This window comes from Leguminivora glycinivorella, chromosome 26 (assembly GCF_023078275.1).
Source record: "Leguminivora glycinivorella isolate SPB_JAAS2020 chromosome 26, LegGlyc_1.1, whole genome shotgun sequence".
Taxonomy (NCBI): Eukaryota; Metazoa; Arthropoda; class Insecta; order Lepidoptera; family Tortricidae; genus Leguminivora; species Leguminivora glycinivorella.
In genome coordinates this window covers 1,894,437-1,915,433 of record NC_062996.1, presented here as the reverse complement: position 1 = coordinate 1,915,433, position 20,997 = coordinate 1,894,437, and the positions used below count along the sequence as shown (strand labels likewise).

At 37.5% G+C, this 20,997-nt stretch overlaps 1 protein-coding gene across 10 annotated transcripts in view; it reads right to left on the bottom strand.

Annotated features, from left to right (window-relative positions):
* LOC125240009 (PR domain zinc finger protein 5-like) overlaps positions 1-20,997 on the bottom strand; it is a 141,065-nt gene that overhangs the window by 99,418 nt on the left and 20,650 nt on the right. For all 10 annotated transcript variants that reach the window (XM_048147807.1, XM_048147816.1, XM_048147813.1 and 7 more), the window contains exon 6: positions 20,867-20,918. In XM_048147807.1, the coding sequence (XP_048003764.1) occupies positions 20,867-20,918 (52 nt within the window). The remainder of the gene's footprint in view (positions 1-20,866; positions 20,919-20,997) is intronic.

The following is a 20,997-nucleotide window of genomic DNA, read 5'->3' as shown; positions in this document are numbered from 1 at the left end:
CACATATTTGGCCTAAATGCAGCCGGTCAGGCAGTTGCCTATGGCAAGTCGGCAACATCAGCAACTCATAAATAAACAAACGATTACATTCAATACAGTGTATTATAGTAGTTAACGTAAATTACATAAAAGTAAAAGTAGTTTAATGATTCATCTAATGACAAACAGGAGTCTGACAAAAATTTCAAAAGAGCCTAATTAAGGAACCATTAGTTAAGTAAAATAGTATAGTTTTTGTTGAAAGAAATTTAAAGCAACACATTTTCTTCCTTTCCCTACCTATTACTATTTCCCTCGAGATTCCCCGAAGGTCGAATCACTATCAGCTCATAATATTCTATGTATTTGCTGCATGTGGTACTTCAAAGTACCATTAGTCACAAACGTATCTGCGCACAGCCCGCAAGTGTACCTCGCCTCATCCATATGGTTCCTCGTGTGGCAGTTCAGAGCTTTCGGAGTCTTGTACGCTTTAAAACAGTACTCGCACGTGAAGGGCCTTCCATCGGTATGCTTAGCAGCGTGTCTGAGGAGCATTTGCCGAGTGCCGAATGCCGCGTCACAGACATCGCATTTGTAATCCTTTTCGCCCATGTGGTCTACTCTTTGATGCCACTCCAGTCGATTCTGGAACGGGAATTTCTTTCCGCACGCTCCGCATGTAAGAGGCGCCACGCCGTGGACCTCTTCCATATGCCTGTACTTCAGATAGGGAGACAGCTGCTCTTTGCATATGACGCAAGGTCTTTTTTTTTTGTTCAATCTTAAATGGACTTTCAGGAAGTGCTGGCGGAAAAGACCCTTTTTCTTGAAAGACTTGTAGCAAATGTTGCACTTCCAGCCTATCGAATCGTCTTCTTCGGTCAGGGTGCAGTATTTCATGTAGTCGCTGACATATCCTAAAAAAGAATTAACGTATTGTGAGGAGTCTTATTTTGCCAAATGGTTTTTTGTGCAGTGACAGGTAAGCGTTACTTATTTTCCCTGGATTTAGATACTTGATATGAATATTGAATATTCCTACCGCATAACTTTTGCAATGTTGAAATGACTATTACCGCGTCATGTGAGTCATAAAGAAGTTTTATTGGAAAATATTTAGATCAGGGATAGCATAAATTAAATATAACAAGATCATACCATCCCCTACATTAAAATGCGACCGCCTACGAACGCGCTTACACTCCACCACACATAGATGGCGCCACAAAAAAATGCCTTGTTGCCACCAATTATTTGTAGATTGGCATTAAGGGTCAATTCCGAGCCGTAAATTTATGTCAAAAGTGACACTTAACGCCATCTACAAGTATAATCGAAAGCTACAAGACATTTTTTTTGTGGCGCCATCTATGTGTGGTGGAATGTAAGCGCGGTCTTAGGCGGTCGCATTTTAATGTAAGGGATGGTATGATCTTGTTATATTTAATTTATGGGGATAGGTATATAATAGAAAAAAAAACATATTTGCAACGCAATTGTGTAATGGACAGTAATACCTACATAGCTAGCTAACCGATCAAGTACAATAATTATATACCTAATGAAGTAAAGCATAGTTTAGTTATTGATAATATTTTCAATTCAAATAAGTGAAGCACAACTGACGGTGACCTTGATACCATCAAAAATATCAAAATGTCTTTCTCTTGCGTTAATTTATAGGTCCAGTACGTCCTCAATGACGATTTCAAGCAAAAAATACCGCTTTGTCGTTTGCCAAAAGGACGCTGTGACAGATTATTTGTAGAAACTTTTGCGAATATGACCATCACCTATCGATGCGTGTGTCGCTCGGCACCATCGTAATGGTTCAGTGGGATACACTAAACGGTTTCGTTTTGTCTGCAAACTATTTATGGCCACTTGCACCAAACATTTAACTCAGGGTTAGTGGGCTGTCATCTGTGAAATTCCATATAAAGTGGTGGGTTAACCCTCCATTTTCGTTGGTGCAAGTGGCCCTTAATGGACTATGGCAAAATTCACTGTTGCTGTTTAATCTTAACTAGCGTACATAATCGGGATGCCGCCTCGACATGTGATATTTAAGACTGGTTGTCTGCACAAACGCCTCCTGGCATACCGGGCACACACACCTCTTGTCATTCAAGTGTATCTTCAGATGCAAGCTCAGATACTTTGGCGTTTTAAACGCCTTCGAGCAAAATTCGCATTTGAAATCTCTAACATCAGAATGCTTGAGCATGTGTTGCTTTAAATTTTTTGTGCTAAAGAAGGCTTGGCCGCATTGGTGACAGATGTGGTTTTTTTCACCCATATGGTATGACCTCTGGTGTTTAAGAACTTGGTGTGGAAAAGAGAATTTCTTGCCACAAGCGTCGCAAGTTGGCGCATTCCAGCCATGGTGCTTCTCCATATGACCCCAGCGGTGTCTGGGTATCAGTTCCTCGCGACAAATGACGCAAGGGTGCGTTTTCTTTTTAAGTTTAAGATGGACATGGTTATAGTGTTGCAGCCAGTTGGTCCAATGGTGGTATTGACCGGGGCAGAGAGTGCAAGAGTAGGATTTACTGCCGTCTTCCTTGTTCCTTACGTCGCAGTATTCGGCCACATCTCTGTTTGGCTTTGATCCTTGGGGGTTCCCTAGAATAGAAGGACAGATTGTGAGGATCTGCTGGCATAACGTGTGTCATGTTTGAATGTTCCTCTAGTGCTAGCTATGTATTCGGGCGGCTATTATACACATAAGCAACAATAAATCATTAAAAATTAATAAAAAAAAACCTACTAGCTTGCCCTAAATTATTGTATCACCACCAACACAGTTTATTTTTTGTGATTATTTACCTACCTACTGATTATTTTTGTCACATTTCATGTTTTATCATAGTTCGTTATCAACGTCTAAGTTTACCCTTTTGTCTTGAACGCTATAGAACTTCGTCATGCTCACGACAAAGACAAGTAGTATTATTTTCTGTACTAATTTTGAGGTTAAAAATGGAATAATAATTAGTAAGTATTTTGCTTTATTTAAGGTAGCAGCATTTTGGTATTTCTTTAAAATAATATGGCCGTACGAAGTATCAAACATTCTGAAATATTAGCTAATTACCATTTCAGCAAGGAAACCTTATGTGTATGGTATGTGCTTGTAGCGTACATTTTTAAAGTAACCTTAACTCTCTACGCAGTACGTTTTATTTTTGCAACCATATGCCAGGAACAAATATCCCTAGCGTTTATTAATTAATATTCCATTTCTAACCTTAAAATTTGTACAGAAAATAATACTACTTGTCTTCAGTCTCACAAATTTCACGTATCATCCAGCCTGTTTTACTTCCCGTGAGTGTCAAAAAATTGCAAAGGAAAAGGGGCGTTCAGAAAAATCACTTTTCATTTTGAATTTTACCTAGGTTGCTAGGCATAAGATATAGACGTCACATCCGACCAGCCTGCAACCTAATAAATTATTAAGATAGGATTGATGGAAGTGTAGTTACTGGAAAATAAACACGAAAATATATTCCCAGAAGTGTATTTAGAAACAAATTTAAAACCGTAAACTTACTTATAACAAAACTGCAGATGAAAAGAAAAAATCAAAGCATTTGAAATAGATACAATGAGAACACTCATACAAAGAGAATGATTAGTTGATTCATAGTAAAGTTAATTAAGTAAATGTTTAATGACGTTACTAGATTCATCACCAGCGTCCGGATGATGCTTTCTAATGTGCCATTTTAGATTGCTCAACTGTATATACGGCTTATCACAAACCGAGCAAACATATTTCTTGTCGTCCAAATGTAGTTTCATGTGTAGCCGCAGGTACCTCACCGATGTGAAGTCTTTCTCGCAGTAATCGCATTTGAAGTCCCTCACAAGTGAATGCTTCGGCATATGCTGTTGTAAATTTTGGATTCTTGAGAATGCTTTTCCGCAATGTTTGCATATATGATTCTTTTCTCCCATGTGGAATTGCTTCATGTGGGCGACGACCTTGTAAGGGGCGCAAAAGGTCTTCCCGCAGATGCTACATGTCGGAGGTTCCCAGCCATGATGCTCCTCCATGTGGCGCCATCGTTGCCACGGCGCTAACACTGTGCGACACACGATGCAAGGAGATCTCTTCTTGTTGAGATGATCTCTAAAGTAGTGGAGGTGCCACTGGTTAAACTTTTCGAATTCGGATTCGCAGATAGCGCAATTGTACGTGGTTCCAGTCTTCGTGTGTTTTACTTTGCAGTACTTTGCGACTTCTGGTTTTATATTTGAAGGTATCCCTAGAATAGAATAAGATATTGTAAGGATGCGGAATTGTCAAGCAATTATAATATTGAAAATAGAAGATGTTCAATGTCAGTTTTTAAGTACCTACTAAACCGCCCAAGTCCTAACAGCCACTTTTACGGACGCTGCGCTGTCTTAAACTATATTTAAAGTTGTAAAAAAGTCTTATTGTATTTATATTGCGTCAAGTTCAAAGAATGTTTATGAATAACACAAAGCAATCAGAAATAGTTTTGAACGCCAAACAGGAATACGGTTAATACCTATTGTATACAGGTTATTCAGAAGGAACCCAAAGCATTAACGAAAAAAGGTAGAAAAAACCAAAGGGACAAATCCCCATTAAAGATCAAAATAATGTTAGCCCTTTTATAATTTTTTTTTGTGTGACCGAAATTTGAGCTCCGAGTACCATTGATAAAATAAATAAAAATTACAGTTTCAGAAGGCAAAATTGTATTATGTAAATAATCGAAACAATGTTGTCAAAAGTATAAAATACAGCTTTTTCCACCTATTCGTCGAATCAGCTAAGACTAAAAAACATTAACAAGATTAAAAGCTATCATTGTAAGTGCTTATGTTGGTCGCTCTTCAGTTTTAACTACTGTTTCCGGATGTTTTCTTCTTATGTGACATTTCAGGTTGTTTGACTGCACGTAGGCCTTCTCACAAACCGGACACTTGTGTTTCTTGTCCCCCGTATGTATTTTCTCGTGGATATTCAACAGCCTTCGAGTTTTGAAGGCTTTGGAGCAAAACTGACATTTGAATTTTTTCTCAAGAGCATGTTTCCCGGTGATGTGACAGTACAAATCTTTGTAGTTACAGAAGGCGGCGCCACATTCGCCGCAGATGTGTCCTTTGACGCCGGAATGACGGACCATATGTTGTTTTAAATAGGTAATAGTTTTAAATGCCTTCGGGCATTGGTCGCATTTGTAATTCTTTACGTCTGAATGCTTGATTACGTGTTGTTTTAGGCGTGGCAAGCTGGAGAACTTGTCACCACACTGCTCGCATACAAACGTGAGGTTCTCCAGACGGCGGTGGACCTCTCTCTGGTGTACAGGCACTTGGAATGGGTAGGAGAATTTTCTGCCGCAGTCGGGACAAGTCGGGGCGGTCCACCCGTGGCGTTCCTCCATATGCCTCCACCTGTTCCTTGGTATAACTTCCTCTTTACAAATGACGCACGGGCGCGTTTTTTTCGTGGGAAACAGTCGCAAGTGCACAGTCTTGTAGTGTGCGTTCAAGCGCTTTCGTTCGTCATATTGCTTGTCGCACTGAGTGCAAGCGTATTTTTTCTCACCTTCTTGAGAGGTGAGGACTGTGCAGAACTGAGCATATTCAGTACTAATGAGAGCCTCTTCGCGATTAGGACCTAGAAGAGAAAGATATAGTAAGGATGCTGCGAATCAGGAGATCAGGACACAAACCATGGTGATGACGAGAACAAAAGGCTCAGCCATCGAAGTATCTTATATAATTTAGTAAACGCGTTTTGTGATTTTTTCCATGAAATATTGATTATGATGGTGATGTGAAAGAAAACAAGTATTTATTATCAATACTAAGTATATTTTGTAATCTTCAAATTGATTTGCAAGAAATAGTCACTCAAAATTTAACTTCATTTCAATACTTGAATATTGTCTTAAAATACTTTTAATTTACTTAAGTGGCATAGTTATAGTGATACATTGTTAGTTTCGAGAGCATTAGACGTCAGGGTGCCGTTTAGTGACATGATAAGCCAGACTGCTCTGCTGAACGAAAGCGTCCCCACAGTGCGGACACACGAATCTCCTGATATCGTTATGCATATTCAAATGCGTCACCAAATTCTTCTTCCACCGAAACTTCTTGCCACACTCGTCACACGAGTAATCCCTCACGTCCGTATGAGTTAACTGATGCTTCTTCAAATCAGTACGATTGAAGAACCCTTTATTGCAAACATCGCATTTAAAGTTCTTTTCCCCCATGTGAGATTGTCTCTGATGACGCAAAATCAAGTGAGGAGCAGAGAATTTCCTGCCACAGATATTACATGTGGGAGCTGGCAAGCCGTGGGCAGATTCCAGATGGGCGTATCTCCTATGTGGAAGGAGAGGTATACCGCAGATTTTACAAGGAAAGGACTTTTTCTTAAGCTTCATGTGGATCTGTTTGTAATGATCCGTGAAGCGGTGGCGTTCGACGTACGGCCGTCCGCAAGCGAGGCATGTGAATATTTCGTCCCCGTTGCTGTTTCTCGTTATTTCGCAAACCGCTTTTCGCACTGTACTTGAGGCCGTTTCTTCTCCTAAAAAAGAATTGTATGGCTAAGTGAATGCGTATTTGGTAAGCATATCATGTTTAGAACGGCCGTATTTGATTCTTAGGTGGTAGAAGCTTAGTTTTAATAGTTGTAAGCATTGGTTTATTGGTAAATTGGCTTAGAGGTTAAGGATGATGGTTGCGGTCATTGACTTTATATTATTACTTCGTATATACGGGACTTAGGGGTGAATGGCTTAGTAGTGCAGTCTTAAGAAAATCCACAATTCGCCCGTAAGGCCCGTCCTTTGAGAAGTAAAATAGTATGCCTTTGACAGCAAGAAACTTTCGATGGTGAGTCGCGCATGAATTAAGGTGCGGCGCTCAAAGACTGAATACGGCAATTTTATGATAAATAGCGACATTTCTTAGTTAATTTATAGAATCCTTTAACGTGAAAGCCACTGAGATGATAAAGAAATATCTAATAATTAGCTGATGTAGAGCAAAAAGGGTTTCCTTCGTTATTTTTCCGGAAACGTTCGTGTTTGTCATGCTTGTTCAGTATCCTGTACCATAGAGGAATAAGTAAGGGAAGAGTTGTAACTCCATACATCAGTAAATGCGAGTTATTTGTAGTGACATCTATCGTCATTCACTCGTCAATCACGCGCCAACTAGCGTAAATTATCAGTACTGCTACTTGTCAATAGACGTCACGACGAACAAAAAGTCTATTGCTCAACAATTTTTAGCTAATATTACAATAGTATTAATCAGTACTTTGCTTTCAATTACTTCAGCTTAAAATATAAGGTGTAAACTGTTTTAATATTACATTTTTGGCAGACGCATAGTGTCGGCACCTAGTGTCGAGTAGCAGTACTGATAATTTACGCTAGTTGGCGCGTGATTGACGAGTGAATGACGATAGATGTCACTACAAATAACTCGCATTTACTGATGTATGGAGTTACAACTCTTCCCTTACTTATTCCTCTATGCCTGTACTGAGACTGACTGAAATAGCATGACACGTTCGTACGTTTCTGTAACAATACGAACACTACATCTGTGTTGTTAGATTCCTGGGGTACTCTCACCTACATAGAGATACTTTATTAAATATTAATGACAGTGACTCGTGACTTATTAATTATCGTAACGTTATTCAATTATGGATTTATAATCTGATGTTAACGTGTAATATTTTAAGAATATTATGAATATGAGTATGATATGATGTAATAAAAAGGTTTTAAATGAAACGTTACTGTATACGCATCTAAAGTTTTTATTTAAAGAAAACTAATACTACAACTGTAATCCTAGTAAAATATCTGTATCAATGTCCTTGACATTGAAGTATCGTTAAATAAAAGAAATGAGAAAATTAGTACGTACAAGAGAAATAATTAAAATCAATAATAAACATACTTTTTATAAATATCATTAGAATCAATCGAAACTAACTTGACACCGACTTGAGAAATTTCACTTTATAATGTCATTCTACACTGTGTCATTTCAAATGTCATATATGTAGCTTGTGCTAACTCCTCGTCAATACTTATAATTCAGAAATAATATTTTACAAAAAGCAACTTGAAATCGAACCTGACGTTCAACGCCAAGAAAATCATCGCCAATCAAAAAAGTGGATTATTACTTTTCGACCTTATGTGTTAAAATAGAGTAAACCACTTTCTTGACTGACTGTACGACCTACATTAAGTCTATTCTACGACATTACTACTACCTCTCGAATCTTTATAGACAATAACTGCTGTATAGCTTTAAACAGAACGCGCAAGGACCAGGAGTTCATGAGCCCAAGGGCGTCGAAGTAGCGACTTTAGCAGTGACCTACGAATCCTCTTGTTTATCGGAATGTCGTTTCGACATGTGGTACTTCAGACTGCTTTGCTGAACGAACGCGTCTCCACAGAACGGGCACACGTGCGCCCTGTCGTCCAAATGTATCATGATATGCGTCTTCAAGTTATTCTTCCATCTGAACGCTTTCCCGCAGAAGGAGCACTTGTGTTTTCTCATTTCTGTGTGTTTGATTGCGTGCTGGCTGAGTCTGTATCTCGATGCGAATTTCATGTTACATATTTCGCAAGTGTATGATTTTTCACCCATGTGGTAGACTTTCTGGTGTTTTAGTACTTGGAAGGGGTAGGCGAATTTCTTGCCGCAAGCGCCGCAGGAGGGGGCCGGCCAGCCGTGGACGGATTCTAGGTGGAACGCTCGCATGTGAGCGGGCACTTTGAGGTTGCAGAGATAGCATGAGCGAAGTTTAGGGCGGAGCTTGAGATGGACATGCCTGTAGTGTTGGCTGAAGTGGTTCCGTTTCTTGAAGCCACTACCGCATTCGTCACAAGTGTACGTTTCGGAACCGTCCTCTTCCAGTGTGAAGGTAAAATTGTTGTGCCCTAGAAAAGAACGAGAGGTGAAATGGCATCGGTTCCTGAGGCTCTTGATTGGCTGGTTAATTTTGGCGGTCATTTATTTGTAAGCAGTTACTAGGTATTTGGAATTGTAAATGACCCGACGCGAGAGAAATTAAATAAAAATGGCATGTATATGTAATGGAATGGGTTTATTATCATAGTACTTCTTACTTTAATCGTTCACAGTTTTAGAGACATTAGTTGTTTGAATTGGGCAATCAATCAACTTATGTATTTTTTCTCCTAGACCTTAGTTTTTAGATTTTTCTTTCCAACTTTTTAACAGGCAACCTGGTTTTGACTAAATACTGTGGCCACAGTTAGTGTTCGAGGCATATAAAGACGGATATTTTTGTACTTTTTGTTACATGTATAGTAGACCTATTAAGTCTAGACTAGCATTATCTTTTAAGCTCGACATCGACTCCTCTATGATTCCTCAACGCATGCTGCTTCAGCGTAGATTTCTGTACGAAAGCCTTGTCACACACCGGACAAGTATATCTCTTATCCCCCGTGTGTATCTTCACGTGGTCTTTCAAGTTATTCTCCCACCGAAACTCCCTGCTACACTGCTCGCATTTATACTTCTTCACGCTAGAATGCGTCGCCATATGCAATCTCAAGCTTAGATTATTGAAGAAACTTTTGGAGCACATTTTGCAATTGACTGTTTTCTCTCCCATGTGAACTTTTTCTGATGTTCTAATACTTGGCATGGGAAGCGAAATTTTTTGTTGCATACTCCGCAAGTGGGCGCTTGTATGCCGTGGGCGTCTTCTAAGTGGTACGCTCTTAGGTAGCCTGGGACTTTGGCGTCACAGTGTGGACACTTCCGTTCTCTGGGTCGTTTTTTGAGGTGTACGAAGCGGTAGTGCTGCGAGACGAGCGGTTGGGAGAGGAAGGACTTGTCGCATTCGTTGCATGCGTACTTGTTGTCCGGTGTTAGTGTGTAATAATTGGCTCGCGGGGGCCGTCCTAGAAAAGAAACAGGGCGTCAGGCTGTTTCAGCTGCAGTGCCACAAATGTTGCGACTAATCGGAAGTTTTTGTTATGTTTTGGTTAGCCTGGTTATATCTAAACTAGCAACACTTCAACGTACCTACACCTATTATGTTAAAAGCTCGTGAAGGTGCGAAAAGAGTTTCCTTTGTATTCTTACGGAAACGTCCGAACGTGTCATGCTATTTCAGTCAGTCTCAGTACAAGGCGTACGGGCACTGTTTGAACTAGCATGACAAACACGAACGTTGCCGGGAAAATTCGAAGGAAAACTTTTTCACCCTACATGTGTATTAAATATTTGTGATAGAGTAATGATAATTCAGTATAGTACAGTCACTACATATCGTCTTCGGTTAGCGTGATAGTTACTCATGAAATAAAACTATGAAAACGGATTACATATATCACGTGTAATGAATTTATAATACATCCGGTGTCACTCATTGACCACGAACGCTGTAGAGTTTGGAACGTCGGGATGTATAAATTCATTATACGAGATATAATCTGATTTCATAGTTTTATTTCACTACATATCGTTTTTCGATATGGGAGAGTTCATTTCAATTAAAAATGTTAAAATTATCTGATTCATTAAGTGGAGATCTTTAATGGGTCAGTCGGTGGTTATGGCAATAATGTGGGTAAAGATATAGGTTTTAAATAAAAGCAACGTATCATACTATGTATGTATAATAACCATAATCTAATAAAATTAACAGTCTTATATACCTATGTACAAGTTATTACACTTATTACGTATTTTCAATATGCTTTAAAACTTAAAAAATACTTAGTGATGTTTTTGCAATGCACTGCAATTTAAGCTTTCATAAAATTAAAATGTAAAAAAAACTGGTCGTTTCTCGTAGTCTAAAAAATACATTTTCATTTAGTTCATGCATATTAAATTAAAATTGGCTATATTTATCGTAGTTGATAAAATGATAAATATTAAATTGTGATACTCCGTCTAAACTAAGCCTGCACCAAGTAAACACGACAAAATGTTAAGTTGTCATTATTAAGAGGATACGGTAGCGAAAATGCTAAAATGGAAAGGAGCCCCCCTTTCAACTTGGGAATTTGAGTTAAATATACAAGTGTTATTAACTAGATTTATCGAAAAAAAATTGTCCATTAAGAACAACTCAGTCAAAAGATATTTCAAAAAAATCTTTAAAATCGAGGTTCCGCTCTCGACTCTTTCCTCCTTCAAAACTTAATCAATCGGAACGAAATTTGAGAATCTGAATAACAATGAAATAAATTATGTCGGACTGTTTAGCTTTTTTGGTTAATTGTTAGATTGTTACCAATCTTGAGTATCACACCTTTTTTTGTGCCACAATGAAAAAGGCCGTTTTTGGAAATTTTTGATTGGCTCTAGTCTTTAAAAAGCAGAATATCAAAAAAAATCAAAACGGTCCGATACATACATACATACAATCATACATACAATCACGCCTGTATCCCATAAAGGGGTAGGCAGAACACATGAAACTACTAAAGCTTCAGTGCCACTCTTGGCAAATAAGGGGTTGAAAGTAAACGAAACTGTGACATTGCAGTGACAGGTTGCCAGCCTCTCGCCTACGCCACAATTTAACCCATATCCCATAGTCGCCTTCTACGACACCCGCGGGAAGAAAGGGGGTGGTAAAATTCTTAACCCGTCACCACACACAGGTCCGATACAGATAAAAATAATAACAATCTGTGTTGAAAAAAATCATTGCTCTATCTTCAAAAACCAGGGAGGAAATAGTCGAGAGCGTTTGTATGGAGAATTGACCTCTACCGTATCGTCTTAACGTCAAATATTAATATAAATTTCACATTTGCGACATTTCCTCATTATGTCATACAATGTCGGGCAGAATTAGTACCGTCAACATTGGAAAAGTAAAAAAAACTTCTTGATAACGATAACAACACAAGGTGTTGCACATTTATTACATAAAATATGTCTAGCCTTTACATAAGGGGCCTGTTTAGCAATATTTTTTAGGACTTGAATTATTATAAAAAGTTTTTTCCAAATGTGTATAAAATACATCATTTTAAAGTCAACATATAATTTATATCGTTTGCAGAAGTTACTGCATGATAAAAATAATTTAAATTATTTAAAGTCAAAATAACTATAAAATAAACCTAATACGCAATCGAATAATTTCCTAACATAGCAACAGAATTAGCAGTAATAATGTATATTGCACAGTATATCAAAGCATTAATTGATAAGAAACCAAATAAAATTAAACGTACTCAGTAATGAGTGTCATAACATCTCATCAAATGATATACGGGTTTTCATTGGAAAAGGGTTCTTATCCTTCAAACGGAATAAGGACATTAAGGACCATTTTATCAAATTTTTGTAGAAAGCCACATAGCCTTAAAATTTCAAATTGCAGAGAGGTAGGCAGAGGTAAATCCTCAATATTAGAGTAATAAGAAAATACATGTGTATGTAATGTACAATATGTAATGACAATCATGAGTATCGTGATATTTAAATGGTCAGAAAATCTAAGCGCATACCCAGGCCCGAACGATTAGTCATTTGTCTACGCGTGGCGGGTCCACAACTCCACAGTCCACATGAAAACCGCGTGAAAAACGCTTAACGGCGACTGCGGCGGGTCGCTTGACCGGGAAAAACGCATGATCTCAGCCGGACAGTATACCTGTTTGCCACCGAAGTGGTATTAAAAAAAACTGCCTAGGCCAAGGCATGTGTGGCGCAAGGCATAAAGCCTTCGTAACGTGCCTAGCTCTGTGTTGTAGATGTACCTACGGCTATACAGGTCTCCCAAGATTGCGACATTTGATCCAATTAGGCTTATCACAGTCCTACTGATATCTATCTACAATATTGTTCACAATTATGGGATCATAAAATTATATCTTCTAGGTACTAGAATGTTTTATCACAAACATTATTATTCTCTGTAGAAATGTAGAAACCGAAATTGGGACGTGTGATTTAAATATTCCTCGTTTTAGGACAATAATACTCACTACATACTTTAGGACAAGATACTCTTAAAAACGTGTAGAACTGGCAAATCTTTAAAAATGTATGTACTACAAAACGGTTCGTTTGGAAACTATGCAACTTAAGTTATATTGTATACCGTCATAACACGTCTTGATTGCTTTGAAACGATTGTAGATAATAAACTTAAATTCATTAAAAATGTGGGATATATAATAACTAATTAATAAAAATGTTTAATTGTTCATATTTAAAAAATTACAAAACAAATACAACAGCTCCTAAATGGAGCTGCGACAAATATTGCATTAAAATCCTGGTTAAAACTAAATAAAACCAAATTCCTTTACCTTTAAAGTCCGTCCCTAACAAATCACAGTCACTTTATACACTAAAAGTTCACTTCCGGATGATATTTTGCCATATGATAGTTCAAACTAGCCTTCTGGACGAACGCTTGTCCGCACACAGAACAAACTTTTCTTCTGTCCCCTGTGTGTATCCTCTCGTGCAGATCCAGCGTCGTTTTCCTCAAGAAAGACTTCCTACAGAATTTGCAATGGTAGTCCTTGACGGTTCTGTGCTTGAACTTATGCTTGTACATACCTTCGAAGCTAAATGACTCGTATTCGCAAAACTCGCACTTGTATTTTTCTCCTAACATGTGGAAATTGTTGATATGTTTTCTTAGTTGTATTTTGGTGTTGAAGGTTCCCTTGCAAGCGTTGCATTTGAAGCGATCGTCTATGTCATGTTCGTCTAGCTTGTGGACAGTGAGGGGCGCGAGAGTCATGAATTCTTTCGAGCAGTACTGGCAGACGTAGCGGGGGATCTTGTAGTGTTTGGTTTTGACATGGAAGCGGAGGGAGAATATTTTGTAGTATTTTTTGTCGCAGCGCATGCAGAGGTAAGCGTCGCCTTCCTTCTTATAGTCGTCATCGCGTAGGCGGAACTTTGGCGCTCTCGGCGCCTTGACGCCTGAAGACAGAAAAAAAATACTTTTATCTCGTCTTCGTTCCTCTGCGCTCTTAGTCATGGACAAGTACTGCGCGATATATTATAGTGACTCTCGCTTTTACATATCTCTGTCTCACTTTTATAAGCATGACGGCGTGACGTCAATATTCTTGCGCGTGTTCTTCATAAGTGCAGAACTTAGTTCAGTGCATATTGTTTATTTAAACGAATTGTTGTAACCGTTGTAAGTTCCGTTGGGAGTAAAGTTCTTCCCTGTTCCATATAAGATTACTATTTCGATAAAGCTTTCGTTTGCGATTAGGTATAAAAATATGGTTTAGTCTCCCAAGTAAAAGTCACTTTGTCGCCAACAGTAAAAGCCGCAGGCGTATTACGAGTATAAGGTTCAAATAAAAAGGATTTTAAAAATCCCATTGACAAAAGATAAACATAGTAGATAACCTACAACGTAGTAAGAGTAAAAACGAGTGGATTCATGCCTACAGATTCGTAACGAAACCTGTTAATTACAAAATAAAATCGCCTAAGTATAAATCGTGCCTAATTTCGAAGAAAACCAATGTTGGTGAAAAAAATCACCAATAAACTATCGTGAGATCAAATATTCTCCGAATCGGTCCGTGAGCAATGCGAATATAATACATGTGGCCTGCCAGAACACAGCACGAGAAGGTGTAACGTTTCGAAAAATAGCTTGTTTATTCATCACTTATAAATATGTATACAATTTGAAGTCTTGTGGAGAAGACCGACTTTTTGTCTGTCTGTTTGACGTGTCTGTCTGTCTGTTATTATTTTTTTGTTTGAATGCTGAATGTTCTTAGCCATGTTTCATGAAAATCGGTCCACTATGTATGGTCGGGGATTTTTTGAAAATTTTAATTTTATAGTGGTTTATTACTCTTGTGTTTATGAGCATACTGACGACCGGTCTCGCCTAGTGGGTAATGACCTAGTCTATGAAACAGTGTTCCATAGTAAAGAATCCCAGTAAGAACATTTGTGTTCTAATAGCCACAATTATCTTCTAATTAAAATATTTTAACTTGTGATATTTCTTTCATGTATGTAATTTATTTTAGTTCTAATTTTATTTGTGTGTACACACATTTGTTTCTGTCATGGGTCTAATGTGTTAAAGTATTTGTATATTATATCGCTGTCCGAGTACCCATAACAAGTCTCCATCATACCGTGGAACTTGGTCAATCTGTGCAAACGTGGAAAATAGTCCCTATAATATTTATTCCTTTAATGATTACTCCATATCTAAAATCGGTAGAATATTCGCGATACTCTTGCTTCCCAACTGTGTTACATACCTACATACTGCGCCAAAAAAATCTTAAATTTCTTGAAAAATTCACGATACTTTCACGAAAAACAAAGTGAATTTAAATTTATGAAGTGGAAAGTTTCCATCCATACAATTGTCCATACAAAGTATGGAAAGTTTCCGAAGTTTTCCTACGTGAAAATTTCAAAATTTTGGAAACTTTCCGTCGGCACATCAGTAGCGGTAGATACATGCCTTATCGGTCTTCCCAGAAATACATTTTTCCCCTCACTAGCTCGGAAACACGTGTTTTGTCCTTTAATACCAGCGGGTAAAAACGCATTTTATCCACTAGTGGGTAAAGTAATTTGACCTTGAATAAAGTCAAATTAACTGCTTTAAAATTGATAAAAGTAGGTGAATCTAGTAATAAAGATGATTTATCACCTGTGGAACTACTGGAAGCAGTGATAAACGCATTTTTTGCGTTGTAGTTTCCTCGCTACAGTGAGGGAAAAAGTTTTGTGTTACACTCGGGTGCAAAAATATTTTACTTCTCGTGTGTTAAAAAACTCGCAAGTTCAGGATTCTCTCGCTCGCTTCGCTCGTGGTTCAACTATAGAATCCTTTCACTTGCTCGTTTTTCAATTCCACACTCGGCGTTAAAATACAACTTTGCCCCCTTGTATAACAAATAACTATTAACCGGTCTTGCCCATATAGACTTCAATTGAACAAACATAAGATTTGTATCGTATACATATTTAATAGTGACAGCTACAATGCTTTAATTCAGAAAAAAATCCGACATCGAATAGCGTTGTACCTTCTCATGAAATCACAAAAACACCAAACAAGCATAATAAAAACATGTAGTACAGATTTGAAGTGCAGTTTATCGTTTTTCCGTGTATTTGAGTTAATAATCTTTTAAAAATGTATTAAATATATAAAATAACGCCACCACTTTCTGCGATAAATCTCCTGAAAAGTCGAACAAAAATAACATCTAGTAATCTAGTATCTCTTCCAATTATTTTTTGGAAATTTGCTTTATCAGGGCGTACGGGTATCATTCTAAAATTTTCTTCACTTAACCCTTTGAGTTTAAAAATCCAGTCACTAGTAAACTTAGCTGCCATGTTTCGATCTCTGATCCAATTTACACTGATTATTGTGAGTGTGCGAATTCATACATTGGCTACTAAAATCCAACTACTACTACTCGTAATCTTCTGTAATTTCAGTCATTATCCCGGAGCTGTAAGTTCCTCTTTTTGACACATGACAGCGTACATAAAACGTAAACTGGCGCGACCTAATGAAATTTTAAATGAAATCCTGTAATATTTTAAAAAATCATACTAAAAACAATATTTAGCTTACTTTAAACATAATCTAACACATGTTACATTTCTGCGGATCTTCGCTAATGAGTATTTTACGATATTCATTTATAGTTCATTTTTATTTTTAATCCATAAATGCATAGTGATGTGTATGTGCATTTTTGACTTTGTTGACAGCATGTCAAAATTCGAATTTGAATAAATCTTTGTCAAGGTCATGCATTTAAGGTTTAAACTAGTGTTGTGGCAGAGTCTGTCATTTTGATTCAAATGACATTTCAGTGAGTTGATATTATAGAAATCGTATGTTTGTTTAACAACCAATTCGTAAATAATAGCTAGATTTGGCAAACGATGTCTTAGCCACATCGCAACATACTTCAAAACATATGTGTCAACATAGCTGGGCATTAACTCGTTAATCCGTTAATCGTTAATTAACGAAGTTAACATTTCGATTAACGGATTAACTTTTAAGTTAACTTTAAAAAATGTTAACGGATTCGTTAACTTCCGTTAAATTTCATCGAGTCCGTTAATCGTTAATCCAGCACCCCAAGCGGCTTGCTGCGCCGCGAAAACCACGTTCTTACTGCAGCTGTAAAAGCCCATAGTACGGCAAAACCTAGGTTTTATCGGTAAAAGCAGATCCGTCGGTTATGAACAGTCTAAAGACCAATTGGCGACTTTGGATCACTTACCTATTCGAGACCTCCTAAATCTTATTAGGCATGCTAGATCGATCACTAACCTGGGAATAGAGTGCAATCATCAGGCATGACAGACAAATCGCGCAACCGACGCATCGAGTTAGAGTCCGGCGCGGGCCTTAGATTACTCTACCAAGTTATCGTGGCCCACAGCATCGAGTGGTTATCTCAATCCGAAGAACCGACGCACCACAATCGCGACCGCATGAATGACCCAATAATTACCAATCCGAAGTAAAACCTAGGATTTAGCCAACCAGCGGCGGTAAAAGCCCGAAGAGACCGTATTTAATTGTTACATTTCGGTTTTTTGCCGATTGGCGTCACAGGTTTTAATAGTTTTTGGTGGATACTTAGTAAATAGAAATACATAATACCTACAGTGGAGTCCTATTTTTATGACGTGTTAACGGATTATCGATTAACTTTAACTTCCGTTAAATCTACCGAAATGTATCGCTTTAACGATTAACGAAGTTAACTTTTTAAGTAACGGATTAACGATTATCGAAGTTAACTATTTGATTAACGGTGCCCAGCTATGTGTGTCAACAATGTGAACTTACAGCTCCGAGACAAAAGGTAATTGCTATAAATTGAAATAGATGTCATAGTGGCGGAAGGCGGAATCGAACCGGCTCTTCAACTTACGCAGCGAACTCTCTGAACATCTTCGCCAAACGACTACGGCAGTATATTTTCAAGTATAGACGGTGTAACTTGAGAAAACCTAATGATTTTAGTAAATGAAGTGTATTCTTGATTAAATTTGGTTTGGTTTCGTTACACCTAAATAATTACCGTAATGTTTTTATTTCTTCTATGTTTCACAATAGGCTACTTGACCCTTTTTTTAAATCGGTCTTATATGATTAAGTACTGTCCAATTAACCGAAATAAAATATTATCATATTTTATTATAACTTTAAAACAGCATTAAATATTTTTAAAATATACTTTTACTTAATCAGGCAAAAACAACATTTTCTGACTTTTTTAAGTATGAAGGCATAAAGTTCAATATGTCAGTGATTGTTTTGACATGAAGCAAGGTTTGAATTCGATGACGTCACTACATCGTGCCCAAGTGGCCAAATTAAATAAAAGATTACACACATTTTTAATCGAAAATACGTCAATCATTATACACGTTTAATACCCAAAATCTATAAATATTGTTGTTTTATGTCAAATACTACAGAAGACAATCATTTATGGTGCCTAATAATTCGATATGAGTCTAGTAGCCTATAGCTTAGTCCCAAAAATGATTTAAAAAATGCCGAAATCACAATGAGATTATTTTTAAATATATTAAGTTTAACAATTTTTTAAGTGAAAATATGCGAAATTTGTAGTATTACTCGTAGTAAGCATTTTTTAATCGTCTCTTACAAATAAACACGATAATATCTATTAGATAATTTTACACTTTTGACAGTTGGGTGATATGGGCTATGGCAGTATTGCACCAAGGCAAGATAACTTGACAACATTGCGTATTGAAATCTAGGAATTTCGGTAAATGGGCGAATGAATAAAATTGCATATTTTTATGTGCAGATTTTTTTAACTTTCCTAAAAAAAGAATAAAATAAAATAAATTGAATATAAATTATTTTTTTTTTTTGTTCAGACTCATAAACAATTTTGCCTTCATTTTGGTCTTAAGAAATGCGTGGTCAAAATATTTAGAATTCATCAAGTTACACCGTGTATATGGCTAAGCACCAATTTTAAAGCGCAAGCGTAGGGTGCTTGCACACGCACAATGCACAATGTATTCTACAGAATCTAACTGTTTCTGCAGAATTAGGTGGTGGCGTAATATGGCGTTGGTAGCCACATTTCAAATCTGTAACTACGCGCGGTATTGTCAGTATGGGATCACACAATTTTTATGTTATGTCTTCATACAAACATACTAGACTGTTTCCTTCATGGTTTTTAAAAGTAGATGTTTCAACACACATATATTAACAATATCTGTGTGTTTTGCTTTTAGATATTTTTGTTTTAAAAGGTTATAATACTTCAAACGTGGTCAATAATGCCGTATGTGGCGCGATATACGATTGGTACCTATCAATTAGCTAAGAAAGCGAAACAGTCCGACACGGATATTTTTTACCATTTCAATATCCAATTTCGTAAGCATTGCTTAAATTTTGGTGGAGGAAACAGTAGAGTAGTTTAGAAATGTTAACGTAATATTTTCCAACCGAATTGTTGTTATCGCACTAGTTTTACAAGCGTCAGCGCGACGGGTTCATGAGACATCGAAGAAATCAATTATTTCATAATCATCATGTCGTTAGAACGCACAGTTTCTCAGTCATAAGTGAAAAACCGAAAAATAAGACCTTTCTAATCTCCCTCTCCCCCCAGGCAAGGCAAGGGGTAAGATCTTTCTCCCCTCACTCGCTCGGAAACACGTGTTTTGTCCTTTAATACCAGCGGGTAAAAACGCATTTTATCCACTAGTGGGTAAAGTAATTTGACCTTGAATAAAGTCAAATTAACTGCTTTAAAATTGATAAAAGTAGGTGAATCTAGTAAAAAAGATGATTTACCACCAGCTGTGGAATTACTGGAAGCAGTGCTAAACGCATTTTTTTCGTTGTAGTTTCCTCGCTATAGTGAGGGGAAAAGTTTTGTGTTACACTCGGGTGCAAATGTATTTTACTTCTCGTGTGTTAAAATACAACTTTGCCCCCTTGTATAACAAATAACTATTGTTATGTTCACATTCTAACTACTCCAAACATAGAAAGTCGAAAATAGGGGATGACGACAAAAAAAAATGGCATTATTAAGTCCGTCTGTTAGATCATCCAAAAATACTGAACACATTTTTTTTCTCTTTATCTAATTAATGAAAAAATACAAAGATACAGAGCATCAAACTTGCGCGGGGACTTGTCACGTCACTTTTAAGTAAAAATTGTACCTAGACGTGACGTCACGCGAAACTTCAATGCACTGTACCGACGTCATTTTTCGAGAAGAAAAAATGTGTCCAAAATTTTTGATAATTTAACTGACGGACTAATAGTTTTTTAGTCGTCTCGCCTGTATTCCAACTTCCGTCTAACCGTTTAATGATCATTAATCTCTTGGCCTACACGTTTTCGAAATACTTATATCTTTTTTTATGAATGGGCTTACTCTTGACCACAGACTAGCCAAAGGCAAAGACGAGGCCTACGATGGAGTGAGCTCGACCATAAGATGCCGTTGCCGGTTCACCCTAGCACAGTATAATAAAGAGTACTATCGTACAGTATTGACACTCCCGCTCCCCGCTGAAAGTGCCGCCCACCCCCTCTCGGTTACCTTACAGTTACCGCCTGTCAAAAACGCGAACAATCGACCTGTTATATTTCACTCATACAAGCTTAGTACGCGTTTACCTACACGAGCTCAGACTGTGTGCTAGGAACACGCCTCTTTCATATATTTGAACGGCAGTGTGCGAGGTGTGACCGTAGATTTGATTTGATCCGCTTTTATCGTGAACCCCATACTGACACGACCGCGCTGTAAGCAAAAGTGGCACCTACCTTTCTTCTTCTCTCCGCTCGCCGTCGCCTCCGTCGAATCATCGCCCTCCGTCTGAAAATAAAAAGAGGTTAAACTGCTACCAAAAACAAACGAAATACACTGAGAGAAATTTGCATTGTGAATTTAACAA